The sequence below is a fragment of the Tenrec ecaudatus genome, chromosome 4 (genome assembly GCF_050624435.1).
Source record: "Tenrec ecaudatus isolate mTenEca1 chromosome 4, mTenEca1.hap1, whole genome shotgun sequence".
NCBI lineage: Eukaryota > Metazoa > Chordata > Mammalia > Afrosoricida > Tenrecidae > Tenrec > Tenrec ecaudatus.
The window spans coordinates 43,924,839-43,939,209 of record NC_134533.1 but is presented as its reverse complement, the minus strand read 5'-3'; the positions used below and the strand labels follow the sequence as shown (position 1 = coordinate 43,939,209).

Sequence of the window (14,371 nt, the reverse complement as noted above, 5' to 3'; positions counted from 1 at the left end):
GGAGGTCCAAAGTTCCCGGGTCCTTAATTTGAGGAAGGTTTTCTGAGTCAGGGTCATGGAGGCACTCCTTCGACCCCAGGAACGGAGGGCCGTTTAAACCCCTGCTGCAGCTGCCCACCTTTGAGGACTGGCCCGAGCATATGCTTTGTTGCAGTTTTGTCTTTCTTGCAATGTCCTTTACCCGAGGCTAACACTCCTTTAAAAGGCCTGGTTGGGTCCGAAAAGTATTTTCACTAAGAGAAACCTGCCATTTCCCTCCTCCAGTCTTGTTTTCCACTGGCTCCCTCCCTGGCGTGTGTTGGGGGGAGGGGGAGAGCACGAGGTGGAAAGGGGCACTGGGGCGAGGGGCCAGTTAGCTCTACCTGGATGGGCCAAATGCATGCAGGGGCGTCCTGACCCGCGGGGGGGAGGGGGCAGGTGTTTCCTCTCCCCACGTGCTGGAGCCCAGGAGGCTCCAGGTGCTTCCCCACGAAACGTGCCTCGGTCTGCAGACTGGGGCCAAGTTCTCGGCGCCCTCTCCCCCGCTGGACTCCCAGTCCTTGCCAGCTGAGCTGGGGCCCCGTGGGAAGGGACCGTGGCGTGAAAAGGCTGCCAAGGGCAAGCGTTTCCAGATTCCTCCCTCCTTCTTGGCCCCAGATGCACTTGAGTGTGTGTGTGATTGTGTGTGTGTGTGGGGGGGTGTCCAAGGACGGATTGAATGTATCGAAAAAGAAGTCTCAGAGCTCACACCCAGGCTGGCTTAAGTTTCTAAACGCCTGCAACATGTGCGTGGGGGCAGCCTCCCACCCCACATACACAGGTGACCCGTGCCCCCCACCCCCCACCCGTGGGAGCCTGACCACCGGCTCCGCCCACGCGTAGCCCCCCCCCCCAGCCGTTCCCCCTCCCCCCGGGGCCCTCCGCCGCACTCACAGCGCTTGGGTGAAGGCGCTGAGCCCCTCGGGCACGCCCGTCAGCCCCTTCCCAGAGCAGTCCACCCGACGGTCGCCGTCGCAGACGCAGGGCGCCGCGCAGAGAGGGGGCGCCGCGCCGCTGGGCCCGGCCGCGCCGCGCAGCCCCAGGGCGAGCAAGCAGAGCAGCCCCAGCGGGCCCGGCATCGCTGCGGCCGCCGCCCGCGCCGGCCTCGGCCGCGGCGCCACTCGCTCGGCGCGCCTCGCTCCCTCCGACGCCCTTCGCGGCCGCTGTGCAGGCTGGGCCGGGGCTCGCCTCCCTCGGCGCTCCGCTCGTGCTCGGCTCCGTCAACAGTCCCGGGCGGCGGCGGCGGCTCCGGAGGTTCGGCTCGGCCGCTGCCCCATGGAAGCGCCGCGGCAGCGCAGCTCCTGCGGCGGCTCAGGCCAGCCGGGCCGGCCGGGCGCAGCCGCGGGAGCCGCGCGCTGCCATCGCACCCGCCTCCCGCGCCTTGGCCTCGCGCCGCGGCCGCTCTTCAAGGTTGCAGCGCGCAGCCTGCAGCCATGCCGGCCCCTGGGCCAGCCCCCGCCCGCGCTCGCGCAAACACCGGGCTCCGGCTCGCTCTCCGCGCCGCCGCTCCCGCTCCTCCCGGCCTTTGCCCTTCTACGGTTGCACGCTCCGGTTCCCAAGCCCCCGGCCGCGGCGTTATGCAAATCACTTAGGTACATGCAAAACTAACCCTTCTCCCGGAGCGTCATTGGCCCGGGGAGGTCTCGAGCTTATTACTATGCATAGAGGGGGATCGCCATTGGCCGAGAGTAGGGCCGGAGGGGCGTGTTTCTCGGGCGTGAGTGACACGGGGGAGGTGGTGGGTCAAGGCGAAATCCCTGACTTGGCTGGATTCGCGTGGCAGGTTGTGGATTGAAGGCAGAAAGATCTCCGGAAGGGGAGTCTGGTTTGTATTTTTGCCCTTCCCCTCCCTCTTTTGTCTTGTTTCTTTCTTCTGCAAACATGGGATGTCCTAAATTGAATGACCTGAAAAGTCTGACTTGCCTCCAGCATTCGGTTCCGTTTCAAATGACTCCCCCACGGTTCCAAAGGGGGAGGCCATTCTGAGCTGTGAGACTGGGGAAAGAAAAGATTTTGAAAAGGAGAGAAAAAGTTCCCCTTCGTATGACTTACATCTTTGGACTTCAGGTATATCCTAAATTGAGACCAGGCACTTACCTCCAACCTCCCTCTTCACCTGCAATCTTTGTGCCTGTCTTTGGTGGACACGTGTGAGAAGCCAGAGGCTGGGCTCCGACTCACAGTGACGCTGTGGACAACCGAAGGAAACATACCTGGGTCCCGCATCACCCCTCACAAGCCTTCCTAGGTGTGAGTTCGTCTGCCACCTCCTCCCGGGGTCCTTCACCAGCCCTCTGCGTTACCAAGCGCCAAGGTCACTTAATCTTAGCATTTAGCTATCAGTCGTACAGGGAGTTGGACAGGGACTTGAGGGCTCTTTTTACACACAACCTTAAAATTCTAAAATGCATGGCGGAGCCCAGAGAGGCAATGTTTCTGCACACTGGGCAATTTCTCTAGACACAAAGAATGTTAGTGCTAAGTGATGGCAGTTGAGCAGCCAGCGCCAGTTTGGGTGTTAGGTAATTACTTATCTACATTCCCTCCTCCCCTGGACTTTGAGTCCCTGTGGCCTAAGAGGGCTTGTAGAATCTTATCTGTTACCACATACAGCTTTATGGGCACCTCCTTTATCATGGCCTTTGGGTGGTTTTACTGTGAATAGGTGATACTTTTCATACATATTTTAAAATGAGGCAGGCGGAGTTAGAAGTATTACTATCCTAAAGTTGACTCGGTGAAACCAAGCAACAGAAACAAATCCGTACAGACTTACACGTTTAAAAAGAAAAAGGGGGAAAGGCACTATCTTTGTCTTCTGAAGTTTATCAAAAATAAGGCCAGATTGAGCGCATTACTAACATACAGGAGATCTATGTACGCGCCAACCGGTTGATTTGGCCTCATGACAACCGGGTGGTGACATCCGGGAAGCATCAGCGTTTTGACTGGATGGGAGGTTCAAAACCCACCAGCTGCTCCATAGAGGATGGGGGCAGCGGGCAGAAGAAGCTATCCCCTCCCGTAAAGATTGACCGCCTCAGAAACCCTACATAGGGCCACTACTGGTCAGAATGGACTCTGGGGAGTGGGTCAGAGTAGTACTGCAGATCTAGGGTTTTATGGCTGTAACCTTCCAGAAGCAAATCACCGATCCATTTTTCTCAGAGGCTTCAGGATGGGTTTGAACTAGCAATATTTCAGATAGTAGCTCAGAACTTAGCCTTTTACATTACTCAGTGTGTATTTTAGACCGTCAATAAATACAGAAATGCCTTGATTTTAAGTTCTAAGAATGGCATGCTCTCCAACTGGTATACCTAGGAGAACTTAAACGATTGAGCGGTGTCAGGAATCTGACACTTTCTGAAAATATGCTGATCGTCACAGGACAGCGCCAGGAGTCTGACTCCTTTTCTGGTGCTGTTCAAAAAATTAAAAACATAACCATTCGCTGCCATCAAGTCAATTCTCACTCAAAGTGACACTATAAGACAGACTAGAACATCCTCTCTGGTTTCTGAGACTGTAAATCTTTATGGAAGTAAAAAGCATCCTTTTTCGCCCTCTAAGAGGCTGGTGAGTTTGAACTGCTGACCCTGCGGTTGATAGCGCAATCTGCGGGCCACTTCACCCCCAGGACTCCTTTCTGGTGTCCCTGGCCACCCCCCTAAATTGTTTTTTACTGTCTCAATCATCTCTATTGTGTTCTAGGAAATGCCGTGAGCCAGTGAAATGAGGAGAAATTCCACAGTTAATGCTTTCATTCATTCCTTTAAGCTCTCTCCATTTTTTCTACAATAGGGGAAGATAAACTTTCTCTTGCCAACATATAATTTAGGGTTTCCAAGGCTGTGTGTGAATCTTTAGGGGTGCCAACTGCCTCATTTGTCCCCCGCACAGAGTGCCTGGTCGGCTCAAACCATTGAACTTCCATTAAGCAGCTGAGCACGTAATCCCGGTACCACCAGGGCTCCCTCATCTAGACCAGGGGTTCTCAACCTTCCTAATGCCGTGACCCTTTCATACAATTCCTCAGGTTGTGGCGACCTCCCAACCAACCATACAATTAGTTTCATTCCTACTTCATCCCTGTCATTTTGCTACTGTTATGAATCAGGTGACCCCTGGGAAAGGGTTGTTTGACCCCCAAAGGGGTTGCAATCCACATGTGGAGAACCACTGATCTAGACCAAATTGATTTATCTTATCCCAAACAGTTAACTCGTTTCCTTCTTTTAAGCACTGGTTTTCAGACTATAGTGGGTAAAAGAATCACAGGTATATTTGATTTTAAACATGCAAATTCTAGAACCCCGCTGCCATTTTTTTTATTTAAAAGGTATGGAAGGGGTCCAGGAACCTGCATTTTCATGGGCATCCTGATACAAGCGGTCCATGAACCACACTTGGAACACTTGGTTCTTTGCTTTCGAGGCATAAAAGTTTATATCTGGTAACTTAGATGACACTCCAGTGTCCATGTAGACTGTGTGATAAATACATTCCTATTGTCTAGCATGCGAACAAAGACTCCACATGGTGCTGTGAGCTAGGCGTTGGGATTCTAACCTAAAGATGGGCAGTTGAAACCCACCATCCAGTGGGCAAAAGATGAGATGCTCTGCTCCTATAAAGATGTACAAACTTGTGGAAACTCTCTCTGAGTTGTTGTGAGTCAGAATCGACTCAATGGTATTGGATTCGGAATGTTTATGAAGAGTCGAAAGAAGGACGCAGATCTGCAACTTGGCACGGAAGAAAGAGGATCAGAAACAAATAAGGTAGTGATGAAAAGAGATTAAGGTCTATTAGTGGGAGGATTCCTCGCCGTTCTTTCATGATGGATACTTTCTCCTTGGCATTAAAGAGAAATCGGTCAAGTGAGTCTTCACTTCTTAGATCAGCTGCTCCGAGAAAGAGAGAGAGAGCTAACTTCCAATGCACTGTAACTGGAGAAAGATGATCATGCGTACTTAAACAAGATATCAGAGTGAGCCCAATAGACTCTGATGACAGGCACAAAGGAATAGAATCATGGCCTCCGGTCTGATTCCTCTTTTGCATTTTCCACGGCAATGCAGGAGTACATTTGTCGTGTCTCCGCACTGTGATTGGTCGCTGAATCATGGTGACCTTTTGTGGAAGCGAAAGAAATGTTGCCCGGGCCTGTGCCATCCTGACCACGTTTGCTATGTTTGAGTCCCCGAGCCAGGGAAGAGGAACAAGAACCTGACTGCCTGGTGCTTTTAGGCAAAGAAGAAGCCACCCCTCGTGGTGATGCTCACCACGGGCACAGAGCTTGTTGTTTGGTGGGCAGTCTGGCATTTGGGCTACAGCTACCCTGGCAACATGGGCCCTGTGTGCACCTGTTGGGCAAAGGCCCGAGGGGCTTCATCACATCAAAGAAACAGGAGCTAATAGAAAATAATAACAGAAAAGAAAAATGGTTCCAGCATACAAAATTTCACTTTTTATGAACTATTTCCAGCTTATAAAAAAAAAATCAGAGTCACAAACGTAGTTGAAAGTCCTGTTGTCCCCTCCTTAATCCTATTCCTTTCTATGTCTCCTCTCCCCGAGAAGAGCTTCCCAGAATGTTCTCATTCGCCTCTGTACCTATGCGCATGCGCACAGCATTACCTACCCCTAGACACGTACGCGATATTTAAATGATATCGTTCTATATTCTTCTGCAACTTACTTGTTTCATTCAACTTATGAGCTCGATTCATGTTCAGAAAATGTGTGGCTCTGGTGTGTTCATTTCATTACTGGTTGGTTTTGCGTGTATTTGTTTATCCATTCTCTTAATGCATTCGGTTTATTTCCATTCTTATAACTACTCCTCGGGGGCTTCTAATACGTGTCTCCTCTAATACATACCAGAGTTTCTCTAAAACTTGTGTCTTTCCTTTCTATGACCCATGTGTGTTACTAGCCCAGGTAGCGCAGTCGCTAAACACTCCTCAGCTAACGGAAAGGTCTGTGGTTCGAGCCCGCCAGCTGCGCCCTGGGAGAGAGATGGGCCGTCTGCTTCTGCAAGCTGACAGCCTTAAAAAAACAAAAACACACGATGACAGCCTGAGCAGCCCGATGGGGCAGTCCTACTCTGTCCTAGAGTCCCGGTGAGTGGAGCTGACTTGACATCAGTGCCTTGCTTGGTGTGTGTGTGTGTGTGTGTGTGTGTGTGTGTGTGTGTGTGTGTGTGTGTGTGTGTGTGTGTGTAAGGGGAATTGCAGGAATCCCTAAGTTATAGATTATGTGCACCTGTCCTTATTCAATGTTGCCAAATTGCTCTTAAACGTAACTGCACTGTCTTGTCCTTCAGCAGACGGTAAGAGTCCCCATTGCTTACCCAGACATGATTGTAGCAGTGTGAACCACGTGACATGGAATCTCACTGCAGTTTCCGTTGGAGGTTTCCTCATTACAATCTCATCCTTTCAAGTATGAGGGTTAGCCAAACAGTTTGCTACTTGGGTTCTAGTTCAGTCGTGCATAGGTTTATTCCAAACAAAGCATGTTTAAACATGTCTGTGAGATCAGTGAATGGTAGCAGACAAGTTCTCTCGTATTACATTATCTTAGGAAGTCTTATGAAAAAGAAAAGCGCCTACTGGGTGGCGCCACGCTGAGGCAGGCCTGGAAAGCCATACCAGGGGCTTGTTTGAAGGTTGTCACGGTCGTCCTACAAGAATCTCTGGGGAAACCTTACCCCACACACCCTACATCCCAAACGTGTCCCTTCCCAATTCCAAGAACATTGAACAGGAACAGGACTTGAATCCCTCAAGGAGTCCCCCGCTGCCCTTTGGTGTGGTGTAAATTGCCGGCAACAGGGTTCGGAGAGACAGGGCACAAAACCCGGTGAAACGGGGACATGCGGATATTTTAGTTAAATAACGGCTTCCATGACTTTGTGGCAGTGCTTTCTTACTTCCCCTCATATGTATTATACATTTGTTCTTTGACAGGTCCCATTTTCTGCAAGGAACGGCTCACAGGGCGTCTTGGGAACGTAGGGCTGATCTTAGCCTTGTTCAAAAGGCGGGACATATCTTTTTCACCTGATACAGTCACACGGCCTGTGGAAACCAGCTCTTGCTGGGTCAAAGCACAGGGGCCAAAGCCACCAGCCAAAGTTAGAAGCAGAAAGTATATATTTGCTATATACATATGTACCTTTCACGAAGTCTCTGCTGTCCAGTCCCTGATGACGCATAGCGACCCCCTGTGGAGTTCTGAGACGATAACTGTATATATATTTGACTCAAGGAATAAAGAAAGACTATTAGGGCTAATAACTATCCATCAGACATCTAATGTATCTCAAAATAACACACCCACGTAAAACATCACTGTCAACAAGTCAATTCCAACTCATAGTAACCATATACAGAGTTTCTGAAGCTGTAAATCTACAAGGGAGCCAAAAAGCACGCATGCCTCCCTCCCCCTCATCTCCTTCCCCTCTTGGCTCACCCTAGGGTCACAGTTAAGACCCGCCCAACATAGCAAGCAGGACTCCACCTAACATAAAGCTCAAACCAACTTGGGGCAATGGAGTTGATGCCAACTCTTAACCCGATAGGTCAGACTAGACCTGCGCCGGTGGGCTTCCCAGACTTTACTTCTTACTGGAGTAGAAAGCCCCGCCTTTCTCCTCGCCAAACGCCTGGTGGTTTCAAACTGCTGACCTTATATTTAGCAACCCAACTCATAATCACTATGCCACCTCTCACTACCACTGGGTCAGTGCTGACTCAGTGTGAGCCCTCTGTGGGGTTTTACAGGAGTAGAAAGCCCAATCTTTCTCTTCCAGAGCTGCTGGAACTGCCAACCATGCGGATCGAAGCCCAACTACACCACTGGGCTCCTCACCGGGCCTCCAAGAATTTAGTCCTCAATACCTGTGCCAGGTCCGTGTCAGTGGACGTCAGAATATTTCTGTACCTGATGACTCCATGTCTGCATTTGGGGCTGGGCGGTGCAGAAGCTCATACACAGGGCTGAAGAGGCCTGTGTTCTTCCCCTACAGGTTTTAAATCCGGTGATCTCACCCAGCTGGGCTGTCCTCCGTGTCCCTCAAAAGGACCCAGGGTGCACAGCGAAGAGTGCATCTTTGGGGGATGGTTTAAAACGGATTATTTTGCAGCATTAAAAAAAACAACCTGGTGACAAATCAGACATCCTTCACCTTGCACGCATGGCCGACGTGGGGCTGCTGGTCACTTGCCCCCGTCGCCCTGAGCCCAGGTCAGGCAAAGCCGCCTGCGTGGAGCGATGCGTCTTGGGGACGTGAGGGCTGATGGCGAGGCTTCTGGCTTGACTGCCGTTGAAACCAGCCCTTTTCCATCATCACCACAAAGGTCTTTTGGACCCTGGCCTGTTCTTTCCTGGGGGTTCCCTCTGAGGACCACACCTCCTTTTCAGACACACATGGTCCTGAGGTTTTGAGACATTTGGCTATGCGTTAGAAGTAGCTGACTTTCTGCTTGAGCATTCACCAACCCAAGAGGAGAGGAGAAGACTTAAGGCGACTCCTAATGAGAAAGAGGACTGGGAACAAGCCGAAAGGGGGTAAGACACCTCCTGTGCCAACAGGTCTGTAAAGACCCGAATGGTTAAACGGAGAAGCAAGGACCAACACAAAGCAGAGCCTAGGAGACCCCGTCAGAGAGTTGACCTTTTCCTTACAGGGTCGCTGCAAGTGAAACCCACGTGACCACACACAACTCGTCGATGGTGCTGGTGCTGGTGCTGTCACTGAAGTGTCCCAGAACATGCTTCCTTGTCTACTGGAAACACAAGTCCAAAGCAAACCCACTGCAATTGAGTCCGTTCTGACTCACCGGACGCTATGTCGAGTTTCTGAGGCTGTGAATTTTTACAGGAGTAGCCAGTCTCCTCTTTCTCCTGTGGACTAGCTAGTGGGTTTGGCTCACTGACCATGTGGTTAGGAATCCCATGTTTAATCCATTCTCAAAAACCCTCAAAATCACTGCCGTTGAATCAATTCTGATGCATAGCGACCCTATAGGACAGGGTAGAATGACCTCTGAGAGTTTCCAAGGCTGAAAATCTTTATGGGCGTAGAAAGCCTCATCTTTCTCTCATAGAGTTGATGGCGGTTTCAAACTGTTGACCTTCGGGTTAGCAGCCCAATGCATAACCACTACACCACCAGGGCTCCTATTTAACCCACAGGAGGAAGAAATCGAGAAAAGGAGGATAGAATAAGAGCGTTCAGCCCTAAGGAGAAACTATACAAAATAAAGGGAAAGCTTCACATTTTGTAACTAGTTGTTTTTTGCCTGCCCTGGACACCTGTCCTGTAGTCCTAAATACCCCTTACAGAATCCTAGTGACACCGTGGTCAAGGAGCTTGGCTGTTAACTTAAAAATTGAAGATCTACTTTTCAAAGATTACTGTCTTGGGAAAGCCGATGGGGAAGTTCTACTCTGTCCTCTAGGGTCACTTTGAGGTGGAATGAACTTCCTGACAACGGCTCAAAAGCGTCTTGGGGAATTCCCAGTCTTGATTTTTGTCTAGTGACAGGTACTCATTTTCTTCAAACGAAGCGTAGTGATTGTCAGTATACAACTTTGACAACCCCAACGTCATTTTCTTAAGAACACAAGAAGCATGAAGACTCGGGCCACGGCGTCATGACCCGAGACCAGGCCAGCTTTCATCTGTTCTACAGAAACGGGTCCTCTTGGGGTAAGCCAACTCGGCAACCGAAATAGCAGGGTTTGGGAAACAGCTTTAAAATCGCTTTTTAAAATGAAAGCTCCACAACAGCACTTTGTTTTTGTTGCACTTTTAAAAATCACAGGCAAACTCTCATCCGCTTGTAATTTTCTAAGTCCTCTGGAAAGAGGACGCAGGAAGCCGGGAGGACCGGGGACTCGATCAATGATGACAGAGCTGGGAGGGGCAGAGAGAGCTATTCTTGGGGTCTGGCTGGCAAACTGTAGTGCTGTTTGTTCAGCTTTCTTTGTGTGTGTGTGGTCACATTCGTCTTCTAACATGTTCATGTGATTAATAGAACAAAGTGGGACAAGAATTTTCCATCCTACCTGAGATCAGGTAAGATGTTGAGGGGATGAGAAAATGCACTATAGCAACCGTTAGTTTTCTCCTTTTGGTCTAAAACAGCCGTTCTCAGTCTGTGGGTTGCAACCCCTTTGGGGGTCAGACTACCTTTGCACCTGATTCATAACAGTAGCAAAATAACAGCGATGAAGTGGCAATGAAAATATTGTTATGGTTGGGGGTGTGGGGTGGGAATCACCACAACATGAGGAACTGTATTAAAGGGCCGTGGCATTTGGAAGGTTGAGAACCACTGTTCCAAAATGATGCAAAGTTCTTGAGATTTTCAGCATTTTTTTTCTTTTAAGAATTTTTCACCAAAAAACTATTCCTCAGCATCCACTCTGTAGATCCTGAAAAATCCAGTGTAATCCAGGCCTGTATTGATCCAATGGCTGTGAGCTCGGTTTGGTTTGGTTGGCACACACATAACCCCTGGGGAAGGTGACAAACATGGGAAGTGTACATTCCCGGTTCGTTGATTCTGACACGGTGGGTGTGGGACCGGCCCTGAATTCTCAGTGTTGAAGCACTTTCTCACTCTGACCGACTGTCCTCTCCACTCCCCACCGCTATCACCGTGATTTGGAGTTCTGTGGTGGGAGCCTGTGTGAGTTTGGGTCTTCTGAGACGCAAACACCAAGATGGGAGTCCTGCTAGGGGACTTGCTAGGGGAATGCTGCGGAGGGAGAATAGGGAGGGGCCGAGGGAGGGGGCAGAGCCATGACAGAGAAATGTGGGTCTGGCCCCCGGGATGGAGGTGGGGGGACAGAAGGAAGGAAAAGACTTAGACTACATTTCAGTTAGAGAAAAGTCCAGCAAACCCAGCCAACAATCCCCAGGATGGAGTCGTCCATCAGAGTCATCCGTGTCTCCCAGGAATGCGTGTACCGCAGCGTCTCTGCTGAGCTCAACCACTGTCAGGAAGCCTCCGCCGGGCCTCCATGTCGTCAATGAGGGCTTGAGTCAATCAGTCTCCCACAGTCAGGTCTGGAAGGCGTATTTTGAAGAATGTCAAGGAGGGCCAGGAGTCCTGTCTGTATGCGGCTTGCAATTCATTGTAACTTCTGCAGCGTAGGCCCGTTGAAGATCGTTCAATCCCCTTCTTCAGGCTTCGGAATGACTGGCAGTCATGCGGTCCGTCCATGGGCACGCCTCCCAGTTGCCGTCCAATTCGGACCCGCAGGCGCTTCACACTGCGTTCCATAGACGTCTGGGCCAGCTGCTCTTTCCACTGTACAGAGGTTTCTTTTTAAATTTCACGGACAAGGACAACTTCTAGATACATTTAATGCCACACAGAACAAAGGAATCACCACATGGCAGACCAGACGGGTTTGGGTTTAGTTAAAGGCAGGTGCACAGCCTGTCCTTCCTGAATCTTCCCTGCCCCCCAATCAAACCTCTAGTTTGGAGCTTGGATGAAGATAACTCAGGCGTGTAAATTTAGAGATGATTTCCATTTGCAACGTTATCCAGATGCTTGTTGTAGTAGTAAATTCCTGCCGTTGGCAATCCTAGAACAGGCCCCTAGGTTGGCTGGGCTGCAATAGTTGAGAACGGATCACACACTCACACAGACCCTACAAGGCAGGGGAGACCTGACCCCCTTTGGGTTTCCAAGCCTATACATGATTATGGGGGTAGAAAGCACACTTTCTTCCACGGAGCAGCTAGTGGTTTTGGACCTATGGTTGGCAGCTCATCATGTTCCCCACTACGCCACCACACTTTAACTGTGGGCTCACTCACTTAAATCGCTGCCATCATATCGATGCAGAGCCTCTACCAGGGGTCCTCAAACTTTTTAAACAGGGGGCCAGCCAGTTCACTGTCCCTCAGACCCGTTGGAGCGCCGGACTATAGTTTGTTTTTTTTTAAACTGTGAACAAATTCCCAAGATAAGATATGCACTTATCTTATTTTGAAGTAAAAAAACAAAAGGGGGAAAAATACCCTGCGAGTCAGATAAATATCCTCGGCGGGCCGCATGTGGACCCCCCCCCCCATGTCTGTTCTATAGTGTGAGGCAGAACCACCTCTGTGCGCTTCTGAGACTGCAGCAGATCAGAAAGCACCTCCACACCCACCCACCCCCCTCTTGCTCAGTGTGTGGTTTTGAATTTGCTGATGAAGGTCAAAGTTTGCAACCTTCAGTGTGGATTACAAGGAATGCATCCATTACAGCTCACCAAAGCTCCTCCACCAAGGTCTGGAAAGCCTCAAATTACGTGGTTCTCCGGCGCCATCGTGTGGTGCAATGGGAGAGGAGGAGAAAATGGCCAGCCACATGGCCTTGGGGCTACTCTCATTTCGAGAGCCTACCAGTTGCTCCTGGAGATTTATCGTCTCAGAAACCCGGGCAGCCTTCAGTGACTAAGGGTGATACAGGGGACAGCACCGGAGACACAGTGTGGGAATTGCACCTGACCTGATCCCACCACACCGAGGCAAAGCACTGGGGGAGTGCAGTGGAACAGCAAGGGAATGGAGTGGCAAGGTCCCCAGGGAATGCTGAAAGTGGACTTTGGGGCCAGGGCTTGGAGCCTCAACAGACTGGACTGGAAAACGCTCCTAAGGGCCAGCAAACGATCCTTGAACGAACTACAAGCCTTTCTTTTGTGAAGTGTTTTGTTTTGTTGTCAGTGGTTTGTTTTTGTTGTTTTATCTGGTTGTATACTGTTGCTTTGTTTTCCTCTGTCTTGTTTTCATGCATGTTAGTGTCTCCACAGGTCTGTCTGAATAGGACAGGCTGGATGAACTATCTGGAGGAAAAACAATAGGACAGACAGATCCGGGTGGGGGAGGGGGAGGAGGGTAAGGAAGTGGTGTTAATAAACACAGGGACAAGGGAACAACATGGGACCCAAAATGGTAGTGAGGGGGGAGTGACAGGCCTGATGGGGAACGATCAAGGGTAAGGTTGCGTGTAGAGAAGAGGTATAGCTGTAGCCCACGTGGGGACGGAGCATGGTGGTGGAGCAGGAGGAAAGTCAAGGGAGAGGGAGGAAGGAGCTGGGAGTCAAGGGGCATTTATGGAGGTCTAGACAAAGACGTGTACATGCAAACATATATATGAGGATGGGGAAATACATCTAATTGTCTACATTTATGGGTTTAATATTAAGGTGGCGGAAGGACCTTGGGCCTCTACTCAAGCACTCCCTCAATGCATGAATACTTTCGTTTATTAAATTGGCACTCTATGATGCTCACTCTCCTGACACAACTGCTGAAGCCAAAGTGGGTGAACAAGTAAATGTGGTGAAGAAAGCTGATGGTGCCCGGCTATCAAAAGAGATAGTGACTGGGGTCTTAAAGGCTTGAAGATAAACAAGCAGCCATCTAGCTCAGAAGCAACAAAGCCCACATGGAAGAACACACCAGCCTGAGTGAGCGAGTGATCCCAAAGGGATCAGTTATCAGGCATCAAAGAAAAAAAATCATCATATCATTGGCTGCACACCTCCATGATAGGATCGCTGAAGACAAATGGGTGCATAAGCAAATGTGGCGAAGAAAGCTGATGGTGCCCGGCTATCAAAAGAGATAGTGTCTGGGGTCTTAAAGGCTTGAAGGTGAACAAGCGGCCATCTAGCTCAGAAGCAAAAAAGCCCACATGGAAGAAGCACACCAGCCAGTGCGATCACGAGGTGCCAAAGGGACCAGGTATAAGGCATCATGAAAAAAAAAAAGAATATGTGTGTGTATATATATATATATATATATATATATATATACCACATTGAATGAAGGGGGGAGTGCAGAGTGGAGACCCAAGGCCCAAGTGTCGGCCACTGGAGATCCCCTCATAGAGGGGTTTAGGAGAGGAGATGGGTCAGTCAGGGTGCAAGGTAGTACAGACGAAGAGCACAGCTTTCCCCCAGATCCTGGATGCTTCCTCCCCCCAACTACCATGACCCGAATTCTACCTTGCAGGGCTGGATAGGGCAGAGGTTGTACACTGGTACATATGAGGGCTGGAGGCACAGGGAATCCAGGGTGGATGATACCTTCAGGACCAAGGGTGTGAGGGGCGATGCTGGGAGAGTGTAGGGTGAGTGGGTTGGAAAGGGGGAATTGATTACAGGGATCCACATGTGACCTCCTCCCTGGGAGAGGGACAGCAGAGAAGGGGCGGAAGGGAGACTCCGGATAGAGCAAAATATGACAAAATAACGATGTATAAATTACAAAGGGCACATGAGGGAGGGGGGAGCGGGGAGGGAGGGGAAAAAAAAGAGGACCTGA

The 14,371-nt window shown here is 50.2% G+C and overlaps 1 protein-coding gene across 1 annotated transcript in view; it reads right to left on the bottom strand.

Moving 5' to 3' along the window:
* LGR4 (leucine rich repeat containing G protein-coupled receptor 4) overlaps nt 1–1,591 on the bottom strand; it is a 134,808-nt gene extending 133,217 nt beyond the window's left edge. The window contains exon 1 of the mRNA XM_075545965.1: nt 913–1,591. Coding sequence (XP_075402080.1) covers nt 913–1,097 — 185 coding nt within the window. The 5' untranslated portion in view covers nt 1,098–1,591. The remainder of the gene's footprint in view (nt 1–912) is intronic.
* Nucleotides 1,592–14,371: the final 12,780 nt, after the last annotated feature.